At 47.9% G+C, this 23,221-nt stretch overlaps 1 protein-coding gene across 2 annotated transcripts; it reads right to left on the reverse strand.

The window, feature by feature from the left end:
* Positions 1 to 502: 502 nt before the first annotated feature.
* LOC143785045 (uncharacterized) lies at positions 503 to 22,871 on the reverse strand. Of its 2 annotated transcripts, none has more exons than XM_077273703.1 (5): positions 22,592 to 22,871; positions 20,940 to 21,142; positions 6,630 to 6,724; positions 4,901 to 4,951; positions 503 to 4,301 (listed from the first exon to the last, which is right to left on the reverse strand). In XM_077273703.1, exons 2-5 carry the CDS (start codon positions 21,001 to 21,003, stop codon positions 2,106 to 2,108), a joined length of 2,406 nt encoding a protein of 801 aa, XP_077129818.1. In that variant the 5' UTR covers positions 21,004 to 21,142; positions 22,592 to 22,871; the 3' UTR covers positions 503 to 2,105. The 2 variants fall into 2 exon arrangements, with proteins under 2 accessions (XP_077129818.1, XP_077129817.1); XM_077273702.1 differs by having other exon boundaries at positions 20,940 to 21,160.
* Between the last annotated feature and the right edge of the window lie 350 nt (positions 22,872 to 23,221).

The following is a 23,221-nucleotide window of genomic DNA, read 5'->3' on the forward strand; positions in this document are numbered from 1 at the left end:
TGGGTTGGAGCCAGGCAACATCCTGTGGCAGAGGGTGTTGCCGGGGAAGATTCAGGGGGTCACTGTCAGGGGTGGGATCCTGACAGAGGCCTAGCGAACAGAGAGAACGTTTTGGGACCGCGCCTGCACGAGATAGCGGCGGTGCCCTAAGAAAGGACAAGAAGCGAGGTTTATTGTGCTGAGTGAGAAACGAGATCAACGCAACAAGGAGAAACACCAGTAGGAGTCGTGCTGCAAGACGAGGCAACATCCTACTGAGGCGCGCAGCCGGTGGCCGGAACGCCGAGTAAGTATAGAGCTCCAGGCCTTACTTCAAACCTACGGCAGGACAGTCAGTTATAGGCGGGCTGTCTCACTCAATTCACCTAAGAAGACATAGGGGGCAACAACTGGAGAGGGGCGACACTAGGGTCCCGGAAGAGCTCCGAGCCTACCCGTCATACGGGTGCGTCCTATCCATATGATCTGGGGGACAAAGCAGAACATCATAATCGAGTTGTGAGGGAACTTCAGAAGCAGACACAACAGTTGTGGGGACTATACCGTAAGCACAGCAGGGGAGGACCACAACACACAAGCGCTAGAAGGTAGGCACAGATTTCCACCTGCAAAGGGAACTCTGGAGGTGCCATCGGACCGGCCGGACTTGCGCAGCCCGGTTAACCGTATTCCGGACTGAGGATCCTGAGGCCTTCAGTAAAGAGGTAAGGAGACTGCAGCCTGGTGTCCTCGTTATTTACTGCGACCCGCATCAATACAGCATCACCACCCACACCTTTCATTGGGCGCCCCTCAGCAGGGTCACGGAGCGGGTCTAGCCACCGTGACAACCCCAGAGCAGAGACTCAGAGGCCCGGTACCGGGTACCCCTCGGCCCTGCGGCAGTGGGGGCGCTACACTTCCATCTGGTTGATCCCTATGGAAACGGCTTTGTACTCAAAGGAGTGGTCATAAGTAGAAGCTTCCATCTGGTTGATCCCTGTGGGGCTGGTTTTGTATTCAAGGGAGTGGCCAGAAGTAAAAGCTTCCATCTGATTTATCCCTGCGGTGCCAGCTTTGTACTCAGGGAAGTGGCCAGATGTAAAAGCTTCTGTCTGATCCCTGTGGGGCTGGCTTTGTACTCGGAGAGTGGCCAGAGGTAATGCTGACAGATGCAGGGTGGTAGAATCTTCTATACTTCTGGTTACTAGAAGACCAGCTGTGGCGTTTTCTTTCATGGTTGACATTAGAGATGTATCATCCAGAACTATTGATTATCAGAGGTTATAATTTTAGCATCTGATCCCTCAGTAGTAATTCCTGGTAATGAGATCAGATTATTTGTGGAGATTTCTGGACCAGATGTGTAGCGAACAGTGGTGGAGTGTTGTTTTGTTGTAGTAGGTGTTGTATACCGTCATGGAGTAGTACAGATTCTGTCTGGTTGATCCCTACAGTAGTGGTGGTGTACTCTGGATATTTTCTGGAAATTTTCAGAAGTAATGCTGACATATAAAGACTCATTGTGGTATTGTGTTGTGGAACTTCTGTCCAGTTGATTCCTACAGTAATGGTTATGTACTTTGGATATTGGCTGAACTCGCTTGGAATTATGTTGACGACTTCGTACTGGAGGACTTTCCATGTGTTTTGGTGTTATGAGTTATATAAAGGACTGTGGAGGCTTCAGTGGTGTGGTGCTATACTCTGAATATTGGCTGGAAACTTCTGGAAGTAATGTTGATGAGTTCAGACTAGAGTAATTTCCATATGTCATGGTATTATGGGTTGTGGAGGCTTCTGTCCAGTTGAGCCCTTCAGTGGTGGTGTTATACTCCGAATATTGGCTGGAAACTTCTGGAAGTAATGTTGACAAGTTCGAACTAGAGGAATTTCCATGTGTTTTGGTGTTATGAGTTGTATGAAGGACTGGAGTCTTCTGTCTGGTTGATCCCTTCAGTGGTGGTGCTATACTCCGAATATTGGCTGGAAACTTCTGGAATCAATGTTGACGAGTTTAGACTAGAGGAATTTCCATGTGTCACGGTATTATGGGTTGTGGAGGTTTCTGTCCATTTGATCCCTACAGTGGTGTCCTCTGGATGATGGTTGGAAATTTCTAAAATTTAGGTTGATGAGTTCATAGTATGTGAGGAATTTCCCTGTGTTGTGGCATTATAGGTGGCATGATGGGCTGTGGAGGATTCTGTCTTAATCCCTACAGTTGTGATATTGTACTCTGGGTACTGGCTAGAAATTTCTGGAAATAATGCTGATATATAAGGACTAGTTTTGGAATATCCATCTGACATGGTATTATGGGTTGTTTGAGGGACTGTGGAAGCTTCTGTCTGGTTGATCACGTCAGTGGTGGTGCTATACTCCGAATATTGGCTGGAAACTTCTGGAAGTAATGTTGATGAGTTCACAGTATGTGAGTAATTTCCCTGTGTTGTGATATTATGGGTTGTTTGAAGGACTGTGGAAGCTTCTGTCTGGTTGATCACGTCAGTGGTGGTGCTATACTCCGAATATTGGCTGGAAACTTCTGGAAGTAATGTTGATGAGTTCACAGTATGTGAGGAATTTCCCTGTGTTGTTATATTATGAGTTGTATGAAGGACTGTGAAGGCTTCTGTCTGGTTGATCCCTTCAGTGGTGGTACTATACTCCAAATATTGGCTGGAAACTTCTGGAAGTAATGTTGATGAGTTCACACTATGTGAGGAATTTCCCAATGTTGTGATATTATGGATTGTTTGAAGGACTGTGGAAGCTTCTGTCTGGTTGATCCCTTCAGTGGTGGTGCTATACTCCGAATATTGGCTGGAAACATCTGGATTTAATGTTGACGAGTTCGGACTAGAGTAATTTCCATGTGTCACGATATTATGGGTTGTGGAGGTTTCTGTCCAGTTGATCCCTACAGTGGTGGTGATGTCCTCAGGATAATGGCTGGAAACTTCTGGAAGTAATGTTGACAAGTTCACAGTATGTGAGGAATTTCCCTGTGTTGTGGTATTATAGGTTACATGAAGGACTGTGGAGGATTCTGTCTGGATCCCTACAGTTGTGATATTGTACTCTGGGTACTGGCTAGAAAATTCTGGAAATAATGCTGATTTATAAGGACTAGTTGTGAAATTTCCATCTGATGTGGTATTATGGGTTGTTTGAAGGACTGTGTAAGCTTCTGTCTGGTTGATCCCTTCAGTGGTGGTGCTATACTCCGAATATTGGCTGGAAACTTCTGGAAGTAATGTTGATGAGTTCACAGTATTTGTGGCATTTCCCTGTGTTGTGGTATTATGGGTTGTTTGAAGGACTGTGAAGGCTTCTGTCTGTTTAATCCCTTCAGTGGTGGTGCTATACTCCGAATATTGGCTGGAAACTTCTGGAAGTAATGTTGACGAGTTCGGACTAGAGTAATTTCCATGTGTCACAATATTATGGGTTGTGGAGGTTTCTGTCCAGTTGATCCCTACAGTGGTGGTGATGTCCTCAAGATATTGGCTGGAAACATCTGGAAGTAATGTTGACGAGTTCACACTATGTGTGGCATTTCCCGTTGTTGTGGTATTATGGGTTGTTTGAAGGACTGTGAAGGCTTCTGTCTGGTTGATCCCTTCAGTGGTGGTGCTATACTCCGAATATTGGCTGGAAACTTCTGGAATTAATGTTGACGAGTTCACAGTATGTGTGGCATTTCCCTGTGTTGTGGTATTATGGGTTGTTTGAAGGACTGTGAAGGCTTCTGTCTGGTTGATCCCTTCAGTGGTGGTGCTATACTCCAAATATTGGCTGGAAACTTCTGGAAGTAATGTTGACGAGTTCGGAGTAGAGTAATTTCCATGTGTCACGATATTATGGGTTGTGGAGGTTTCTGTCCTATTGATCCCTACAGTGGTGGTGATGTCCTCAGGATATTGGCTGGAAACTTCTGGAAGTAATGTTGACAAGTTCACAGTATGTGTGGCATTTCCCTGTGTTGTGGTATTATGGGTTGTTTGAAGGACTGTGAAGGCTTCTGTCTGGTTGATCCCTTCAGTGGTGGTGCTATACTCCAAATATCGGCTGGAAACTTCTGGAATTAATGTTGACGAGTTCGGACTAGAGTAATTTCCATGTGTCACAATATTATGGGTTGTGGAGGATTCTGTCCCTACAGTTCCTGTGCTGTACTCCGTAGAGGAACTGGGAGTTGCAGGAGGTGATGTGACAAGTTCATTATTTCCTCTATTTGCCACATTGGCTGCTCCCAGGCCTGAAATGATCACCATAACCACTAGGATTGCTGAGATCGTCAGCCAGTAGCCGAACTTCTGTAGAAAGAAGGGATTGAAAAGATGGAAGTAAGTCTGTGACCTTGTAATAGACCAGACATGAGATTAGTAGACCAGAAAACAATAGCAATGGACCTACTAGTCGTGACGCTCCTAGCTGTACAGGGTCTCACAATGACTGCTGTTCTGCGGCTGCACTATGTACAGGAATACATCCATACACTATGGGGTGAAGATTTAGGATTCTCCTCCCCAGACATTGCTGTACTTACAGCTGCCGATGCCCCTCTATCACCCATTGTACGATATAGGTGTTTACTCCTCGTCTTCACATAGAACAGAGTCTGCTGCTGAGACGCTGACACAGTATGATCTGCTGCCCAGCATGTACAACATGATCCCTCCAGAGAATAGGAATAGAGGAGCATCAGGAACAATGGAGACAAGAGGTGTATAGGAACTTATGGACTGGGAGATCATTTTTAATATTTCTGCTTTATGTCAGTAAATGGGAACAACCACTGTTGACAGCACCACACTGAGATTTCCTCCTGGCCAAGTGGTGATCACCGGATCCGTGAGTACGTTTCATTTCATAGACTTATTCTTACTAAGCCCAGAGACATGAAGTCACAAACCTGAAGGAAGTTTTTCTTTCTTTTGTCTTGTGGAAAACTTTCAATGTCATCCTATAAAGCAGAAGAAAGTGTGTGTTAGAACGGGAATAGTCATCAATGTAAAACGTGCAAGATTCTCCTCTACAATGAACTTGTGACTGATCACCCTGCAAATATATCTAATAATAATTATTTATTTCTGTAGCGCCAACATATTCCGCAGCACTTTACAGTATAGAGGGGACTTGAACAGACAATAGACATTACAGCATAACAACAGACACAGATCAAAACAGATACCAGGAGGAATGAGGGCCCTGCTCGCAAGCTTACAATCTATAGGAAAAAGGGAGACACGAGAGGTGGATGGTAACAATTGCTTTCGTTATTTGGACCAGCCATAGTGTAAGGCTCGGGTGTTCATGTAAAGCTGCATGAACCAGTTAACTGCCTAAGTATGTAGCAGTACAGACACAGAGGCTATTAACTGCATAAAGTGTATGAGAACATGATGAGAGGAACCTGATTATGGTTTAAGTTTTGTGAATGGGCCACACAGGGATAGTTAGGTTAATGCGTTGAGGCGGTAGGCCAGTCTGAACAAATGAGTTTTTAGGGCACGCTTAAAACTGTGGGGATTGGGGATTAATCGTATTAACCTGGGTAGTGCATTCCAAAGAATCAGCTCAGCACGTGTAAAGTCTTGGAGACGGGAATGGGAGGTTCTGATTATTGAGGATGCTAACCTGAGGTCATTAGCGGAGCGGAGGGCACGGGTAGGGTGGTAGACTGAGACCAGAGAGGAGATGTAGGGTGGTGCTGAGCCATGGAGTGCTTTGTGGATGAGGGTAGTAGTTTTGTACTGGATTCTGGAGTGGATGGGTAGCCAGTGTAATGACTGGCACAAGGTAGAGGCATCGGTGTAACGGTTGGTGAGGAATATGATCCTGGCTGCAGCATTCAGGACAGATTGGAGCGGGGAGAGTTTGGTAAGAGGGAGGCCGATTAGTAGAGAGTTACAATAGTCCAGACGGGAATGAATAAGTGAGACAGTAAGAGTTTTTGCAGAGTCGAAAGTAAGAAAAGGGCGAATTCTAGAAATGCTTTTGAGATGGAGATAAGAAGAGCGAGCCAGTGATCGGATGTGGGGGGTGAATGAAAGCTCGGAATCAAGGATGACCCCAAGGCAGCGGGCATGTTGCTTTGGAGTAATGGTGGAACTGCACACGGAGATGGCAATGTCAGGCAAAGGTAGGTTAGTGGAGGGAGAGAACACGAGGAGTTCAGTTTTTGACAGGTTCAGTTTCAGATAGAGGGAGGACATGATGTTAGAGACAGCGGTAAGACAATCACTGGTGTTTTCTAAGAAGGTCGGCGTGATAACAGGAGAAGAGGTGTATAATTGGGTGTCGTCAGCATAGAGATGGTACTGGAACCCAAATCTACTGATTGTCCAATAGGGGCAGTATACGAAGAGGAGGGGGCTTGGACTGATCCTTGAGGAACCCCAACAGTAAGGGGAAGGTGAGAGGAGGAGGAACCAGCAAAACATACAGTGAAGGATCAGTCAGAGAGATAGAAGGAGAACCAGGAGAGAACGGTGTCCTTGAGGCTAATGGAGTGTAGCATCTCTGTGCTCTCCAAGCTGGGGCCTTCCAACTCCCATCCGGTAATGACAGATGCAGGTTGGGGGTTGGTGGAGACCAACATGTTGAAGACAGTGGATAAAATTCTTGGAATCCAAGGATACCTGGGTGATATTTATTTTTGCCCTCTCAGTTTGCCCCCTGCTGGAGTTGTTTGGAATGACATCGTCCGAGGCTCCAGCTGTTCCCTCTCCAGAATCTGAGAAAAAAGATGGAATACATGGACTTAATATAAGTGGTACACACAGAAGACTTTAGTGGACATAGGCTGAGGCTAGACAGCTGCAGAATAGGATGCATCATAGGTCACAAGGTCAAAGATGGTTTTTTTGCTGCAGCTCCACTGTGCAACTGAATGGGGTTGAGTATTGTGACTGCCGCAAAAAAGTTACAAAAAGTCAAAAGCATGATCCAAGGACAATGAGTATATACATCAGTATAATAAGGAAGGTGATATGTGCCCCTCATTATACTGCTCATTATCATTGGGTGAAATCAGCCCCCGCCCACATTGTTACACTTGGGGTAATAGTCACTGTATAAGTGACTATAATGGGGTCTGCAAACTAGCAGAAAAGATGGTGGCCATCACAATTATTTACAGGGCAATGCTCGTTTTGTAGTAGGAGTTTAATAACACCTGTGGTGGATCTGCTGCCCCGGGTCCGCAGCCGCTCCTGCAACAATTCTTATCCCCAGCTACTGCTCTTATGTTGATGCAAACCTCCGCTCCTTTTGCGTAATTGACAGTGAGTGTCTGAGGGAGGTATGACTAGTAGGGAGGCATCACTAACACTGAGTGCCAAAGGGAGGCGTCACTGACGCTGAGTGCCAGAGGGAGGCATGACTAGCAGGGAGGCATCACTAACACTGAGTGCCAAAGGGAGGCGTCACTGATGCTGAGTACCTGAGGGAGGTGTCACTAGTATGGAGGCATCACTGAAGCTGAGTGCCTGAGGGAGGTACCACTAGCAGGGAGGCATCACTGATGCTGAGTGCCTGAGGGAGGTATGACTAGCAGGCAGGTGCAGCGCCCCAGAGTCCTGGTCGTTGCAGTACTGATGCTCCGCCGCTAAGGGGGGGCTATGGTACGTCTGATGGCACTGAAGGAGTTCACCTGACCAGGTATCACAGACACCAATACACTTCACAGTCTGGCCTCCAGGGGGAGCTAAGGGTACTTTGTATTAGGCCACTCCTCACAATCTGGTAAAACTGGGGGTTGGATAGGAAGTTAGAGAGAAGCTGACTGGGAATCGAACAGGCAACACCCTGTGGCAGAGGGTGTTGCGGGGAGAGACTCAGGGGGGTCCCTGTCAGGGGTGGGATCCTGGCAGAGACCTAGCGAACAGAGAGAACGTTACGGGACCGCGCCTGCACTAGATAGCGGCGGTGCCCTAAGAAAGGACAAGAAGCGAGGTATATTGTGCTGAGTGAGAAACAAGATCAACGCAACAAGGAGAAATACCAGTAGGAGTAGTGCTGTAAGACGAGGCAACATCCTACTGAGGCGCGTAGCCGGTGGCTGGAACGCCGAGGAAGTACTAGGCTCCAAGCAATACTTCAAACCTACGGCAGGACAGTCAGCTATAGGCGGGCTGTCTCACACAAATCACCTACGAAGACACAGGGGGCAACAATAGGAGAAGGGCGACACTAGGGTCCAGGAAGAGCTCCGAGCCTACCCATCATACGGGTGCATCCTAGCCATATCATCTGGGGGACGAAGAAGAACATCAGAATCGAGTTGTGAGGGAACACGAGAAACAGACACAACAGTTGTGGGGACTATCCCGTGAGCACAGCAGGGGAGGACCACAACACACAAGCGCTAGAAGGTAGGCACAGATTTCCACCTGCAAAGGGAACTCTGGAGGTGCCATCGGACCGGCCGGACTTGCGCAGCCTGGTTAACCGTATTCCGGACTGAGGATCCTGAAGCCTTCAGTAAAGAGGTAAAGAGACTGCAACCTGGTGTCCTCGTTATTTACGGTGACCAGCACTGCACCGCACTACCACCACCATCCACACCTTTCATTGGGCGCCCCTCAGCAGGGTCACGGTCCGGGTCTAGCCACCGTGACAACCCCAGAGCAGAGACCCAGAGGCCCGGTACCGGGTACCCCTCGGCCCTGCGGCAGTGGGGGCGCTGCAACTTGGCGTCACGAACAGGATCTACTTAAGCCTGAAGAATCAGGTCATGTGTGCCTTGGGACTGTGATTTATTGTGCTTGGACTGTGACTTATTGCAAAGACTGTGGACTGCCACTTGCCGCCAAAAGTTCCCGCCAAAACCGCCGCCATTACAGCGCTAAGGAGAGCGCAGGAGAAGAAGAGGGGCGTGAAGTGGGCGTAAATAAGCTGAAGAGCGCGAAAGACAATGGCCGCCCAGTCTAAGTATTTCTGTCCCTTGAGGACGTGTCCGTCAGCAGCCGAGATCCGCCTCCTAATCCTTAATGGAGGGCGGAGGCAAAGAAAGCGAAACCGCCCACGGAGGAGAGAGAGGGAAAAGGATGAGGAAGAAGAAGCGAACCATGTGGAGGACGCCATGGCGAGCTGCCCGGAACCGGAGCGTGGGGTCGGAGCAGAGGACTCCCCCAGCTACCCGGAGGGACACCGTGACCAGGCTTCCACCGCTGATACTGACTTCCTGCCGGCCGGAGTGGATGAGTTCAGCGACCAACTCCTGTGGACGCAGCTGAGCACTGAGGCCGGGTGGAAGAAGACCTTCATCGGGAGCCTCACCAGACGTCTGTCGGCAGCCTCGTCTGGTCCGGAGCAAGAAAGAAGTTCCAGCGCTCCGAAGCCAGAAAGCAAGGCTCTGCCGGAAAGCGAAATGCTGCAAACGGAGATGACAACGCCGCAGCGCAAGGCCCTGCAACCAGCGTTCCAGATCCCAGCGGAGACGGAGCAGATCGGCACCGGAGGGACCGCATCTGAAGCAGGTATGAAGAACGACCCTGCCTCACCAGTAGAGGACCTGCTGATAGGCCCCGCTACGGTACCCCCTCTCCCTGGGACCTATAGACTCCAGCGCCTTACACCCTGGGATCGGGCCACGGGTATGGAGCACTTCTTAAAGGCCCCGATCTCGCCGATCACCTTGCCGAGCGAGGTCTATGCAGAGCTACGGCCGCCAGAGCGAGAGTAAACCTCGATGCCATGGATATGTAAATAGTTAACTGTTTGTTTCCCTGCTTTTTGCTGCTTTAAACCCGACTAGGGTTATTCTTAAAGGGATCCCTTTGTTTACCCGGGATCCCTATAGCTTTTTATTTTTGTTTTTTTGTTTTCCCTTTCTGCTCCTTTTAACCCCCTATTTGGAAAAGAACTGTTGGATCATGAACACTGCATGATTACAAACTTATTGTAAATAGTTTGCACCTTCTTAAAGGTGCCCTCTACTGGTCTTACAAAAGAAGGGACTCTTTGCGAAGAAACTGTTCCTGGAAACAGCACTGGAGCCCTTGCAGTATATGAACTCGCAGCTTGAGAAGTTGCACTACCTCTTAGAGACTTGGTCCCTTCTTAAAGGGGACGTTCATCGATAGCACTTAGAGAATGATGATACTTTGACAGAAGAAGCAATAATGCTGACATGTAGCAGTTATATGTAGTTAGCTAGTTAATTGTGAGGAATGTTTGATGGTGTGTTAGAGAATGAGGACAGGAAGTGAACCCGTACGGGGTTAGTCGGTGAGTCCTCCTAGGAGCTATACAGAGATGGCTCGGTGATCCTGAACTGAGAGATGGATGATAAGTTCTATACTGTGTATAGTAGCAGAAAGGCAGTAGGCCCGGGCGGAAAGGGGTGGTCCTGCAACAGAACGAGAGGCAGTAGGCCTGGGGCAGATAGACAGGCGGAGCTGCAGATGTAAGGATGGAAAATGAAGGAAAAGTTGATTAGCCTTATAGTGTTTTATAAGAAGGTCTTTAGTGGATTCAGCGTGTACGTCCTTAAAGGCAATGTTAAATTATTGTTTAGAAATTTGCACTAAGTAGAATACCCGGTTGGGTAAGAAAAGTTATTTATAGTATGTTATTTAAAGTATTTAACTATGTTTGTAACGTTCAAGTGTCCTCACCTCCCATAAAGGGAAGCTCTGTTCAAACTTACTTATTGTTATTGCATTTCAAAATTGTATGTCTTTTTGCTGACATGTATTGTTGTTTTCTTCCCAGTCCAGGAGTACTGGATTTAACCGGGGGGGAGTGCAGCGCCCCAGAGTCCTGGTCGTTGCAGTACTGATGCTCCGCCGCTAAGGGGGGCTATGGTACGTCTGATGGCACTGAAGGGGTTCACCTGACCAGGTATCACAGACACCAATACACTTCACAGTCTGGCCTCCAGGGGGAGCTAAGGGTACTATGTATTAGGCCACTCCTCACAATCTGGTAAAACTGGGGGTTGGATAGGAAGTTAGAGAGAAGCTGACTGGGAATCGAACAGGCAACACCCTGTGGCAGAGGGTGTTGCGGGGAGAGACTCAGGGGGGTCCCTGTCAGGGGTGGGATCCTGGCAGAGACCTAGCGAACAGAGAGAACGTTACGGGACCGCGCCTGCACTAGATAGCGGCGGTGCCCTAAGAAAGGACAAGAAGCGAGGTATATTGTGCTGAGTGAGAAACAAGAACAACGCAACAAGGAGAAATACCAGTAGGAGTCGTGCTGTAAGACGAGGCAACATCCTACTGAGGCGCGTAGCCGGTGGCCGGAACGCCGAGGAAGTACTAGGCTCCAAGCAATACTTCAAACCTACGGCAGGACAGTCAGCTATAGGCGGGCTGTCTCACACAAATCACCTACGAAGACACAGGGGGCAACAATAGGAGAAGGGCGACACTAGGGTCCAGGAAGAGCTCCGAGCCTACCCGTCATACGGGTGCATCCTAGCCATATCATCTGGGGGACGAAGAAGAACATCAGAATCGAGTTGTGAGGGAACACGAGAAACAGACACAACAGTTGTGGGGACTATCCCGTGAGCACAGCAGGGGAGGACCACAACACACAAGCGCTAGAAGGTAGGCACAGATTTCCACCTGCAAAGGGAACTCTGGAGGTGCCATCGGACCGGCCGGACTTGCGCAGCCTGGTTAACCATATTCCGGACTGAGGATCCTGAAGCCTTCAGTAAAGAGGTAAAGAGACTGCAACCTGGTGTCCTCGTTATTTACTGTGACCAGCACTGCACCGCACTACCACCACCATCCACACCTTTCATTGGGCGCCCCTCAGCAGGGTCACGGACCGGGTCTAGCCACCGTGACAACCCCAGAGCAGAGACCCAGAGGCCCGGTACCGGGTACCCCTCGGCCCTGTGGCAGTGGGGGCGCTGCACAGGCATCACTGATGCTGAGTGCCAGAGGGAGGTGTCACTAGTAGGGAGGCATCACTGAAGCTGAGTGCTTGAGGGAGGTATCACTAGCAGGGAGACATCACTGAAGCTGAGTGCCTGAGGGAGGTATCACTAGAAGGAAGGCATCACTTTTGCTGAGTGCCAGAGAGAGGTATGACTAGCAGAGAGGCATCACTGATGCTGAGTGCCAGTGGAAGATATGACTAGCAGGCAGGCATCACTGACACTGAGTGCCAAAGGGAGGCGTCACTGACGCTGAGTACCTGAGGGAGGTATCACTAGTAGGGAGGCATCACTGATGCTGAGTGCCAGAGGGAGGTGTCACTAGCAGGGAGTCATCACTAACACTGAGTGCCAAAGGGAGGCATCACTGACGCTGAGTACCTGAGGGAGGTATCACTAGTAGGGAGGCATCACTGATGCTGAGTGCCAGAGGGAGGTGTCACTAGCAGGGAGTCATCACTAACACTGAGTGCCAAAGGGAGGCATCACTGATGCTGAGTACCTGAGGGAGGTATCACTAGCAGGGAGGCATCACTGGTGTCACTGTCAGGGAGTGTCGGAGGTGGCATTATTTACAGGAGTGCCAAAGGGAGGCGTCAGTGATGGGGAGTGCCGGAGACAGCTCTCACTGATGGGGAGGCATCACTGACACGGAGTGCCAAAAGGAGGCGTCACTGATGCTGAGTGCCAGAGGGAGGTGTCACTGGCAGGATGTACAGGAGGGAGGTGGCAAAACCAAGCCAACAGTAGTTCCAAGGGAGATGTCACTGATGAGTGCCAGCAAGAGGTGTCACTGATAGGGAGTGCCAGAGGATGGTATCACTGATGGGGAGTGCCAGAAGGAGGTGTCACTGATGATTTGTGCCATAGGGAGGTGTCACTGATCGGGAGTGCCAGAGGGAGGCATCACTGACATTGAGTGCCTGAGGGAGGTGTCACTGGCAGGGTGTACAGGAGGGAGGTGGCAAAACCAACAGGAGTTCCAAGGGAGGTGTCACTAATGGGGAGTGTCAGAGGGAGGTGTCACTGATGGGGAGTGCCAGAGGATGGTATTACTGGCAGGGAGTGTTGGAGTGAGGCATCACTGTCATGGAGTGTCAGAGGGAGGCGTCACTGGCAGGGAGTGTTGGAGGGAGGCAGTGTCAGCCAGGTCACATGACCTCAGTGCTACGGTTCTAAGCTCCTCCGTTGGCCATACATTTCGGTGAGCTCTGAGAGCGTCTACTTTCCCCAGGCTGTGACGCTGCCTTGTTATGATTTCATAGTCAGTTGCTGGTGATCACTTACAGATGAATGATAAAAGAAATTAACTCAGAAGTCACCAGTAATTTTGGCGCACTGCCTGTGTAATGACCAGAGGTCCGAATAAGATCCAGTGAGTCACAAACCAAGACTAAGGCAGAAATCTCCAACAGTTGTTTACTCAAAGGCAAAATAACTAAGGTAGTATGGAGAATACCAAGGCAGATGCACCCCAAAGATACACCAATTCAGCATCAGCTGAAATCACTGTACCACTCCAAGGTCTCCTGAGAAGTGTATGCTCCAACAGTCTAATAATCAATTTACCTAACAGAACAACTCAATACAAGAACAAGTGTAAATTGATTGTAGTGCAATCAAGGGAGCCCCTGGCATGGCACACTGAGTATAACTTATACACATCTAATATTAACAATTAAACACTCTGAACAGGGATACCCGGGTATCTATAACTATGGTACCGTATCCTGAGATAGATCTCGTCTCAGGCAGGAATCTGCACAGGCTGCAGCCAGTCCAGATCTTCAGCGCCAATAAATTACAGCAGGCTCCTCTGTCTTGTCGGCCGATGCCGAGCCCAAACGCCGGGGACTTAGTTTGGTGGCCTCACGATGTTCTCTCTGCTTCTGTAGCTCCTAGAAATGCTCCACAACAACCCGTCCATCTCTATATCAGCAGTCTGTCCAAACTTATTTCTCCACTCAATGCACAGGGACTCCACAAACTCTCAAATACGTACTGAGTTTCCAGTGAAGTCTCAGTCTTCCAAAATAAAAGGTTAGCTCTTCTCCAGAAAAACGTTAGCAACAAAAAGTCTCTCACAGGGTTAAATAAAAGGTTAGCTCTTCTCCAGAAAAACGTTAGCAACAAAAAGTCTCTCAAAAGCTTTTCCTCCAACACACTCGCAGTAAATTCACACAGTCTCTTGCTATATCACTGCAGCTTCTTCTCCTCTTGCCGCCTTTTTCTTCTCTCACTTCCTTATCTGACACTTTACACACAGGACACCAGACCCCACCCACCAGCACACATTGTCTCCGGGAGTCTCACAGTGTCTGTCCCTTGCTGCAGCAGGCAAAAACCACAGGGTCCTAGTGCTCTCTCAGTGGGACTACAGTTCACCCTCTTACACCTGTATCACCACAACGCAGTGGAGAGAAAAAAGCAAAAAACTTAAAAAAGCCCTGATCTACAGTTCAGCAGGAATGTGCAGTTCAAAATGGAAAAGTTTGTGAAAAGTCCTCCTAAAGGAGAAATCAAAAATTTTAAAAAGAAGAAAATTTAACAATATATGCATTTTGCTGTCAATGATGAGATGAAAACTGCTGAAATCTTCTCCAAAAAGTGCAGGAAGAACCAATAAGAAGCGGACGGGTAATAATGACCAGATTTCTATTATGTTCTCTGTGTAGAGATTGTGAGAACAAACATTCCCATTTTGTAAAACAAAGACCTCATGGAAACAATAGGTGATTGTGGATCTGAGCTCCCCTATACCCAGAGCCATCCCTCAGGTGACAGCGCGGTCAGGCGGGGAGACTTCACCTGTGTGATTCTGGTCTGGCTGTTGCCCTCCTGTCGATGTCCTCAGAGCCCGGAGACATTGTCTTGGTGATGAGATCCACTTTCACTGGTGTCCATGTTCCCTCACTGTCCAGTGTTGTGAATTTGCTTTTTGCTCCCTCTAGTGGTTACTAGTTTTTTGACTCTGGTTTTTCTGTCATTCCTTTTATCCGCACCTGGGTCGTTAGTTAGGGGTGTTGCTATATAAGCTCCCTGGACCTTCAGTTCAATGCCTGGCAACGTAGTTATCAGAGCTAGTCTGCTGTGCTCTTGTCTACTGATCCTGGTTCCAGTTATATCAGCTAAGTCTGCCTTTTGCTTTTTGCTATTTGTTTTGGTTTTGTATTTTTGTCCAGCTTGTTCCTAATCTATATCCTGACCTTTGCTGGAAGCTCTAGGGGGCTGGTGTTCTCCCCCCGGACCGTTAGACGGTTCGGGGGTTCTTGAATTTCCAGTGTGGATTTTGATAGGGTTTTTGTTGACCATATAAGTTACCTTTCTTTATTCTGCTATCAGTAAGCGGGCCTCTCTGTGCTAAACCTGGTTCATTTCTGTGTTTGTCATTTCCTCTTACCTCACCGTCATTATTTGTGGGGGGCTTCTATCCAGCTTTGGGGTCCCCTTCTCTGGAGGCAAGAAAGGTCTTTGTTTTCCTCTACTAGGGGTAGCTAGATTCTCCGGCTGGCGCGTGTCATCTAGAATCAACGTAGGAATGATCCCCGGCTACTTCTAGTGTTGGCGTTAGGAGTAGATATATGGTCAACCCAGTTACCACTACCCTATGAGCTGGATTTTTGTATTCTGCAGACTTCCACGTTCCTCTGAGACCCTCGCCATTGGGGTCATAACAGTTTGCCAGGCCAGTATTAAATGTTTAATGCATTGCAGAAGAGGGATTACAAGAAAGAAGATTCTGAGTTTTTTTTTTTTTTTTCCTTCTTCCCCTTTACCTCAGAGTGGCTATGCTTGCTGCAGACATGAATGTCCAGACCTTGATTACAAGTGTGGACCAGCTGGCTACTCGTGTGCAGGGCATACAAGACTATGTTATCAGAAATCCTAGGTCAGAACCTAAAATACCGATTCCTGAACTGTTTTCCGGAGACAGGTTTAAGTTTAGGAATTTCGTGAATAATTGTAAATTGTTTTTGTCCCTGAGACCCTGTTCATCTGGAGATTCTGCTCAGCAAGTAAAAATTGTTATTTCGTTCTTACGGGGCGACCCTCAGGATTGGGCTTTTTCGCTGGCGCCAGGAGATCCGGCATTGGCTGATATTGATGTGTTTTTTCTGGCGCTCGGTTTACTTTATGAGGAACCCAATCTTGAGATTCAGGCAGAAAAGGCCTTGCTGGCTATGTCTCAGGGGCAGGACGAGGCTGAAGTGTATTGCCAAAAATTTCGGAAATGGTCCGTGCTGACACATTGGAACGAGTGTGCACTGGCCGCTAATTTTAGAAATGGCCTTTCTGAAGCCATTAAGAATGTTATGGTGGGTTTTCCCATTCCCACAGGTCTGAATGATACTATGGCACTGGCTATTCAAATTGACCGGCGGTTGCGGGAGCGCAAAACCGCAAATTCCCTCATGGTGTTGTCTGAACAGACACCTAATTCGATGCAATGTGATAGAAAAACCGCAAATTCCCTCATGGTGTTGTCTGAACAGACACCTGATTTAATGCAATGTGATAGAATCCTGACTAGAAATGAGCGGAAAATTCATAGACGCCGGAATGGCTTGTGCTACTACTGTGGTGATTCTACACATGTTATCTCAGCATGCTCTAAACGTATAGCTAAGGTTGTTAGTCCTGTCACCGTTGGTAATTTGCAACCTAAATTTATTCTGTCTGTAACTTTGATTTGCTCACTGTCATCTTATCCTGTCATGGCGTTTGTAGATTCAGGTGCTGCCCTGAGTCTCATGGATCTCTCATTTGCTAAGCGCTGTGGATTTACTCTTGAACCATTAGAAAATCCTATACCTCTTAGGGGTATTGATGCTACACCATTGGCAGCAAATAAACCGCAGTATTGGACACAGGTTACCATGTGCATGACTCCTGAACACCGCGAGGTGATACGTTTCCTGGTTTTACATAAAATGCATGATTTGGTTGTTTTAGGGCTGCCATGGTTACAGACCCATAATCCAGTCCTGGACTGGAAGGCTATGTCAGTCTCAAGTTGGGGCTGTCGTGGTATTCATGGGGATTCCCTGCCTGTGTCTATTGCTTCTTCTACGCCTTCGGAAGTTCCGGAGTATTTGTCTGATTATCAGGATGTCTTCAGTGAGTCTGAGTCCAGTGCACTGCCTCCTCATAGGGACTGTGACTGTGCTATAGATTTGATCCCGGGCAGTAAATTTCCTAAGGGAAGACTGTTTAATCTGTCGGTACCTGAACATACCGCTATGCGTTCATATATCAAGGAGTCTCTGGAAAAAGGACATATTCGTCCGTCTTCTTCCCCTCTTGGTGCGGGATTCTTTTTTGTGGCAAAAAAGGACGGATCTTTGAGACCTTGTATTGATTATCGGCTTTTGAATAAGATCACTGTCAAATTTCAGTATCCTTTACCGCTGTTGTCTGACTTGTTTGCCCGGATTAAGGGTGCCAAGTGGTTCACCAAGATAGACCTTCGTGGTGCGTACAACCTTGTGCGCATTAAGCAAGGTGATGAATGGAAAACCGCATTCAATACGCCCGAAGGTCATTTTGAGTACTTGGTGATGCCTTTTGGGCTCTCCAATGCGCCTTCAGTTTTTCAGTCCTTTATGCATGACATTTTCCGGAAGTATCTGGATAAATTTTTGATTGTTTATCTGGATGATATTTTGGTTTTTTCTGATAATTGGGATTCGCATGTGGAGCAGGTCAGGTTGGTCTTTAAAATTTTGCGTGAAAATTCTTTGTTTGTCAAGGGCTCAAAGTGTCTCTTTGGTGTACAGAAGGTTCCCTTTTTGGGGTTCATTTTTTCCCCTTCTGCTGTGGAGATGGACCCAGTCAAGGTCCGAGCTATTCTTGATTGGACTCAGCCCTCGTCAGTTAAGAGTCTTCAGAAGTTCTTGGGCTTCGCTAACTTCTACCGTCGTTTTATCGCTAATTTTTCTAGCATTGTGAAACCTTTGACGGATATGACCAAGAAGGGCTCCGATGTAGCTAACTGGGCTCCTGCTGCCGTGGAGGCTTTCCAGGAGTTGAAACGCCGGTTTACTTCGGCGCCTGTTTTGTGCCAGCCTGACGTCTCACTTCCCTTTCAGGTTGAGGTGGATGCTTCGGAGATTGGGGCAGGGGCCGTTTTGTCGCAGAGAGGCCCTGGTTGCTCTATTATGAAACCTTGTGCCTTTTTCTCTAGGAAGTTTTCGCCTGCCGAGCGAAATTATGATGTGGGCAATCGGGAGTTGTTGGCCATGAAATGGGCATTTGAGGAGTGGCGTCATTGGCTCGAGGGTGCTAAGCATCGTGTGGTGGTCTTGACTGATCACAAAAATCTGATGTATCTCGAGTCTGCTAAACGCCTTAATCCGAGACAGGCCCGCTGGTCATTGTTTTTCTCCCGCTTTGATTTTGTTGTCTCGTATTTACCAGGTTCAAAGAATGTGAAGGCCGATGCTCTTTCTAGGAGCTTTGTGCCTGATGCTCCTGGAGTCGCGGATCCTGTTGGTATTCTTAAAGATGGAGTTATCTTGTCAGCCATTTCTCCGGATCTGCGACGTGTGTTGCAGAGATTTCAGGCTGATAGGCCTGAGTCTTGTCCACCTGACAGACTGTTTGTCCCGGATAAGTGGACCAGCAGAGTCATTTCCGAGGTTCATTCCTCGGTGTTGGCAGGTCACCCGGGAATTTTTGGCACCAGAGATCTGGTGGCCAGGTCCTTTTGGTGGCCTTCCTTGTCAAGGGATGTGCGGTCATTTGTGCAGTCCTGTGGGACTTGTGCTCGAGCTAAGCCTTGCTGTTCTCGTGCCAGCGGTTTGCTCTTGCCCTTGCCTGTCCCGAAGAGACCTTGGACACATATCTCCATGGATTTCATTTCTGATCTTCCGCTATCTCAGGGCATGTCCGTTATCTGGGTGATATGTGATCGCTTCTCCAAGATGGTCCATTTGGTTCCTTTGCCTAAGCTGCCTTCCTCTTCCGATCTGGTTCCTGTGTTTTTCCAGAACGTGGTTCGCTTGCACGGTATCCCTGAGAATATTGTGTCAGACAGAGGATCCCAGTTCGTTTCCAGGTTCTGGCGATCCTTTTGTAGTAGGATGGGCATTGATTTGTCGTTTTCGTCTGCTTTCCATCCTCAGACTAATGGACAGACGGAGCGAACCAATCAGACTTTGGAGGCTTATTTGAGGTGTTTTGTCTCTGCTGATCAGGACGATTGGGTGACATTCTTGCCGTTGGCTGAGTTTGCCCTTAATAATCGGGCTAGTTCCGCCACCTTGGTTTCGCCTTTTTTCTGCAACTCTGGTTTCCATCCTCGCTTTTCTTCGGGTCATGTGGAGCCTTCTGACTGTCCTGGGGTGGATTCTGTGGTGGATAGGTTGCAGCAGATCTGGAATCATGTGGTGGACAACTTGAAGTTGTCACAGGAGAAGGCTCAGCGCTTTGCCAACCGCCGCCGCGGTGTGGGTCCCCGACTACGCGTTGGGGATTTGGTATGGCTTTCTTCCCGCTTTGTTCCTATGAAGGTCTCCTCTCCCAAATTTAAACCTCGTTTTATTGGGCCTTACAAGATATTGGAAATCCTTAATCCTGTATCTTTTCGTCTGGATCTTCCTGTGTCGTTTGCTATTCACAATGTATTTCATAGGTCCTTGTTGCGGCGGTACATTGTGCCTGTAGTTCCTTCTGCTGAGCCTCCTGCTCCGGTGTTGGTTGAGGGCGAGTTGGAGTACGTGGTGGAGAAGATCTTGGATTCTCGCCTCTCCAGGCGGAGGCTTCAGTACCTGGTCAAGTGGAAGGGCTATGGTCAGGAGGATAATTCCTGGGTGGTCGCCTCTGATGTTCATGCGGCCGATTTAGTTCGTGCCTTTCATGCCGCTCATCCTGATCGCCCTGGTGGTCGTGGTGAGGGTTCGGTGACCCCTCACTAAGGGGGGGGTACTGTTGTGAATTTGCTTTTTGCTCCCTCTAGTGGTTACTAGTTTTTTGACTCTGGTTTTTCTGTCATTCCTTTTATCCGCACCTGGGTCGTTAGTTAGGGGTGTTGCTATATAAGCTCCCTGGACCTTCAGTTCAATGCCTGGCAACGTAGTTATCAGAGCTAGTCTGCTGTGCTCTTGTCTACTGATCCTGGTTCCAGTTATATCAGCTAAGTCTGCCTTTTGCTTTTTGCTATTTGTTTTGGTTTTGTATTTTTGTCCAGCTTGTTCCTAATCTATATCCTGACCTTTGCTGGAAGCTCTAGGGGGCTGGTGTTCTCCCCCCGGACCGTTAGACGGTTCGGGGGTTCTTGAATTTCCAGTGTGGATTTTGATAGGGTTTTTGTTGACCATATAAGTTACCTTTCTTAATTCTGCTATCAGTAAGCGGGCCTCTCTGTGCTAAACCTGGTTCATTTCTGTGTTTGTCATTTCCTCTTACCTCACCGTCATTATTTGTGGGGGGCTTCTATCCAGCTTTGGGGTCCCCTTCTCTGGAGGCAAGAAAGGTCTTTGTTTTCCTCTACTAGGGGTAGCTAGATTCTCCGGCTGGCGCGTGTCATCTAGAATCAACGTAGGAATGATCCCCGGCTACTTCTAGTGTTTGCGTTAGGAGTAGATATATGGTCAACCCAGTTACCACTGCCCTATGAGCTGGATTTTTGTATTCTGCAGACTTCCACGTTCCTCTGAGACCCTCGCCATTGGGGTCATAACAGTCCAGGTTCTACCCCGAACCTCTGTCCTCTAGGACTTCATCAACCACAACTGAGATGATACCCGACAAACCCCCCGGTGATAATTCTTATAACTTGTGCTTCTTCTCTGCGGGAGGCAGACTATGGCCTGGAGGAAAGCCGAGCTCCAGTGCCCCGGACAGTGGGTACAGGGCCTGTGCACAGATACCAGCCTGATGCCCCTACAGACAGACATCAGGTCCTGTGGTGGGCGGCAGCTGGGGAGGCCGAAGGACACAGACTGGCTGGCTGATAGAGGGGCGCCAACTGGGGACCCCTCTGTACTCTACACACTCTACTGTCCATGATCAGGGATGATATTCTATATAAACCCATCAGACTCCAGTTTACCTTTCTCACCAGTTTCTTCCATTCCGAACACCTCGGACTCCTCAGATCTCACTCCAGGGATCATCGGGGGGTTTCAGACCACAGATGAGTTGTGTGCTTCACTAGAAAGGGGGTCAGCTCTTGTGTCCATGTGTAGTCATCCAGTCTCCGAAGGTTCTGGATCTTTTGCTCGAGACTTCTGTCCTCCAGATCTTTGGTCACCACTAGAAGGTGAATGCATTCTAGAAACCACAAAAATATTTTACAAAGCACAACAGAAACCCTGAGTCATTGTCATCATCATCATCATCCATTTCATCATCATCATCTACTCTAATATCGTCAGCCACTCCATCATCCACTGTATCATCATCATCCACTCTATCATCATCAGTCACTCCACATTATCCGCTACATCATCATCCACTACATCACCATCATTCACTGTATCATCATCATCCATGCCATCATCCACTCTATCATCATCCACTAGTGAGAAAAGTGAATGATATAGTATCGGTGGGGACTCTGCCATGGGCCACAGAGCAGTAGAAATGAGACTTTTTATAGTAAGAATTCTCTAAATCTATTATTGCGTAGGGCAGGATAATCTGCAGCGCCAAACTGTGCATCATCATCATTCACTCTATCATCATCCACTCCATCATCCACTCCATCATCATCCACTCGACCTTCATTCACTCTATCATCGTCACCCATTCCATCATCCACTCCATCATCAGCCACTCCACCATCATCAGCCACTGTATCATAGTCATCCACTTCATCATCCACTCTATAACATTATCCACTCCATCATTATTCAGTCTATCATTCTATCATCATCCACTCCATCATCACCATTCTATCATCCACTCTGCCATCATCACTTCATCGTTATTCAGTCTATCATCATCCACTCCATCATCATCCTATCTATCATCCACTTCATCATCCACTCCATCGTCACCCTCTTCATCATCCACTCCATCACCATCCATTTTATCATCACCCATTTCATAATCATCCATTCCATCATCATCCACTCCATCTTCATCATACACTCCATTATCAATATCCACTCCTCCATCATCCACTCCATCATGCTCATCATCCACTCTATCATTGTCATCCACTTCATCATCATCCACTCCATCATGTTCATCATTACTCTATTATTGTCATCCACTCCATTATCATCATCCACTCCATCATCATCCACTCCATAATCAATATCCACTCCTTCATCATCCACTCCATCATGCTCATCATCCACTCCATCATTGTCATTCACTCCATCATCATCATCCACTCCATCATCATCCACTCCATCATCATCATCCACTCAATCATCATCCACTCCATCATCACCATCCACTCCATCATCGTCATCCACTCCATTATCAATATCCACTCCATCATGTTCATCATCCACTCCATCATTGTCATCCACTCCATCATCCACTCCATCATGCTCATCATCCACTCCATCATTGTCATCCACTCCATCATTGTCATCCACTCCATCATGCTCATCATCCACTCCATCATTGTCATCCACTCCTTCATCATCCTCTCCGTTCTTTTCAGACTCTGGGAATGTTCTCTATTTCTAGTGTTTCTTTTCTCCTTCCGCATTGGTGACTGAGTGATGTTCTGACATTTTCCCTTACCATGTAATTCACAAACATCTTCAATGTTGTTGTCGGGCGAGATGTCCACCCTTCATACTCCGCTGTTATTGTAGGTAATAACTATAAGGTCACAGAGTGATAGTTTGTGCCTGAAGTCCAGGGAGATGTCGTCGGTGCAGAAGATGGAGAATGCTGCCTTTACTTCTGGCAAGGATGAGATGAAAGGAGACAACCATTCATAGGATTCAGGATCTTCTCAGGAGAAAATTCCCACAACCGGCCTCACGGGTTCCATGTCCTTTTGTGCCTCGGTAAGCTGCTCTGAGGAAGGACACAACCAGTTATGTTGTAGAGTCAAACTCCACGATGTCACTATGAAAAGAGGACTCGGAGCAGAATGAGGATTCATCCTCATAGAACATCCACCAAAATTCCAGGACCTTCTACATCTACTATACTTTACCAACCACGAGGCCCAACACATGATGGTCATGAATACCCCTGACCACTGTGACTATGAGTGACACACTGTAAGGACAGGGCGACATTGAGAGGTCAAGCTGAGCATCAGTACCAGGGACACGAGAGACATTAGACCTCCTGGAGGCCCACAAGAATCAGGATCTCCTGCACTCTCTCTTTTCTGGGAGGTTTCTTTCTTCACAGATA

The sequence above is a fragment of the Ranitomeya variabilis genome, chromosome 7 (genome assembly GCF_051348905.1).
Source record: "Ranitomeya variabilis isolate aRanVar5 chromosome 7, aRanVar5.hap1, whole genome shotgun sequence".
NCBI lineage: Eukaryota > Metazoa > Chordata > Amphibia > Anura > Dendrobatidae > Ranitomeya > Ranitomeya variabilis.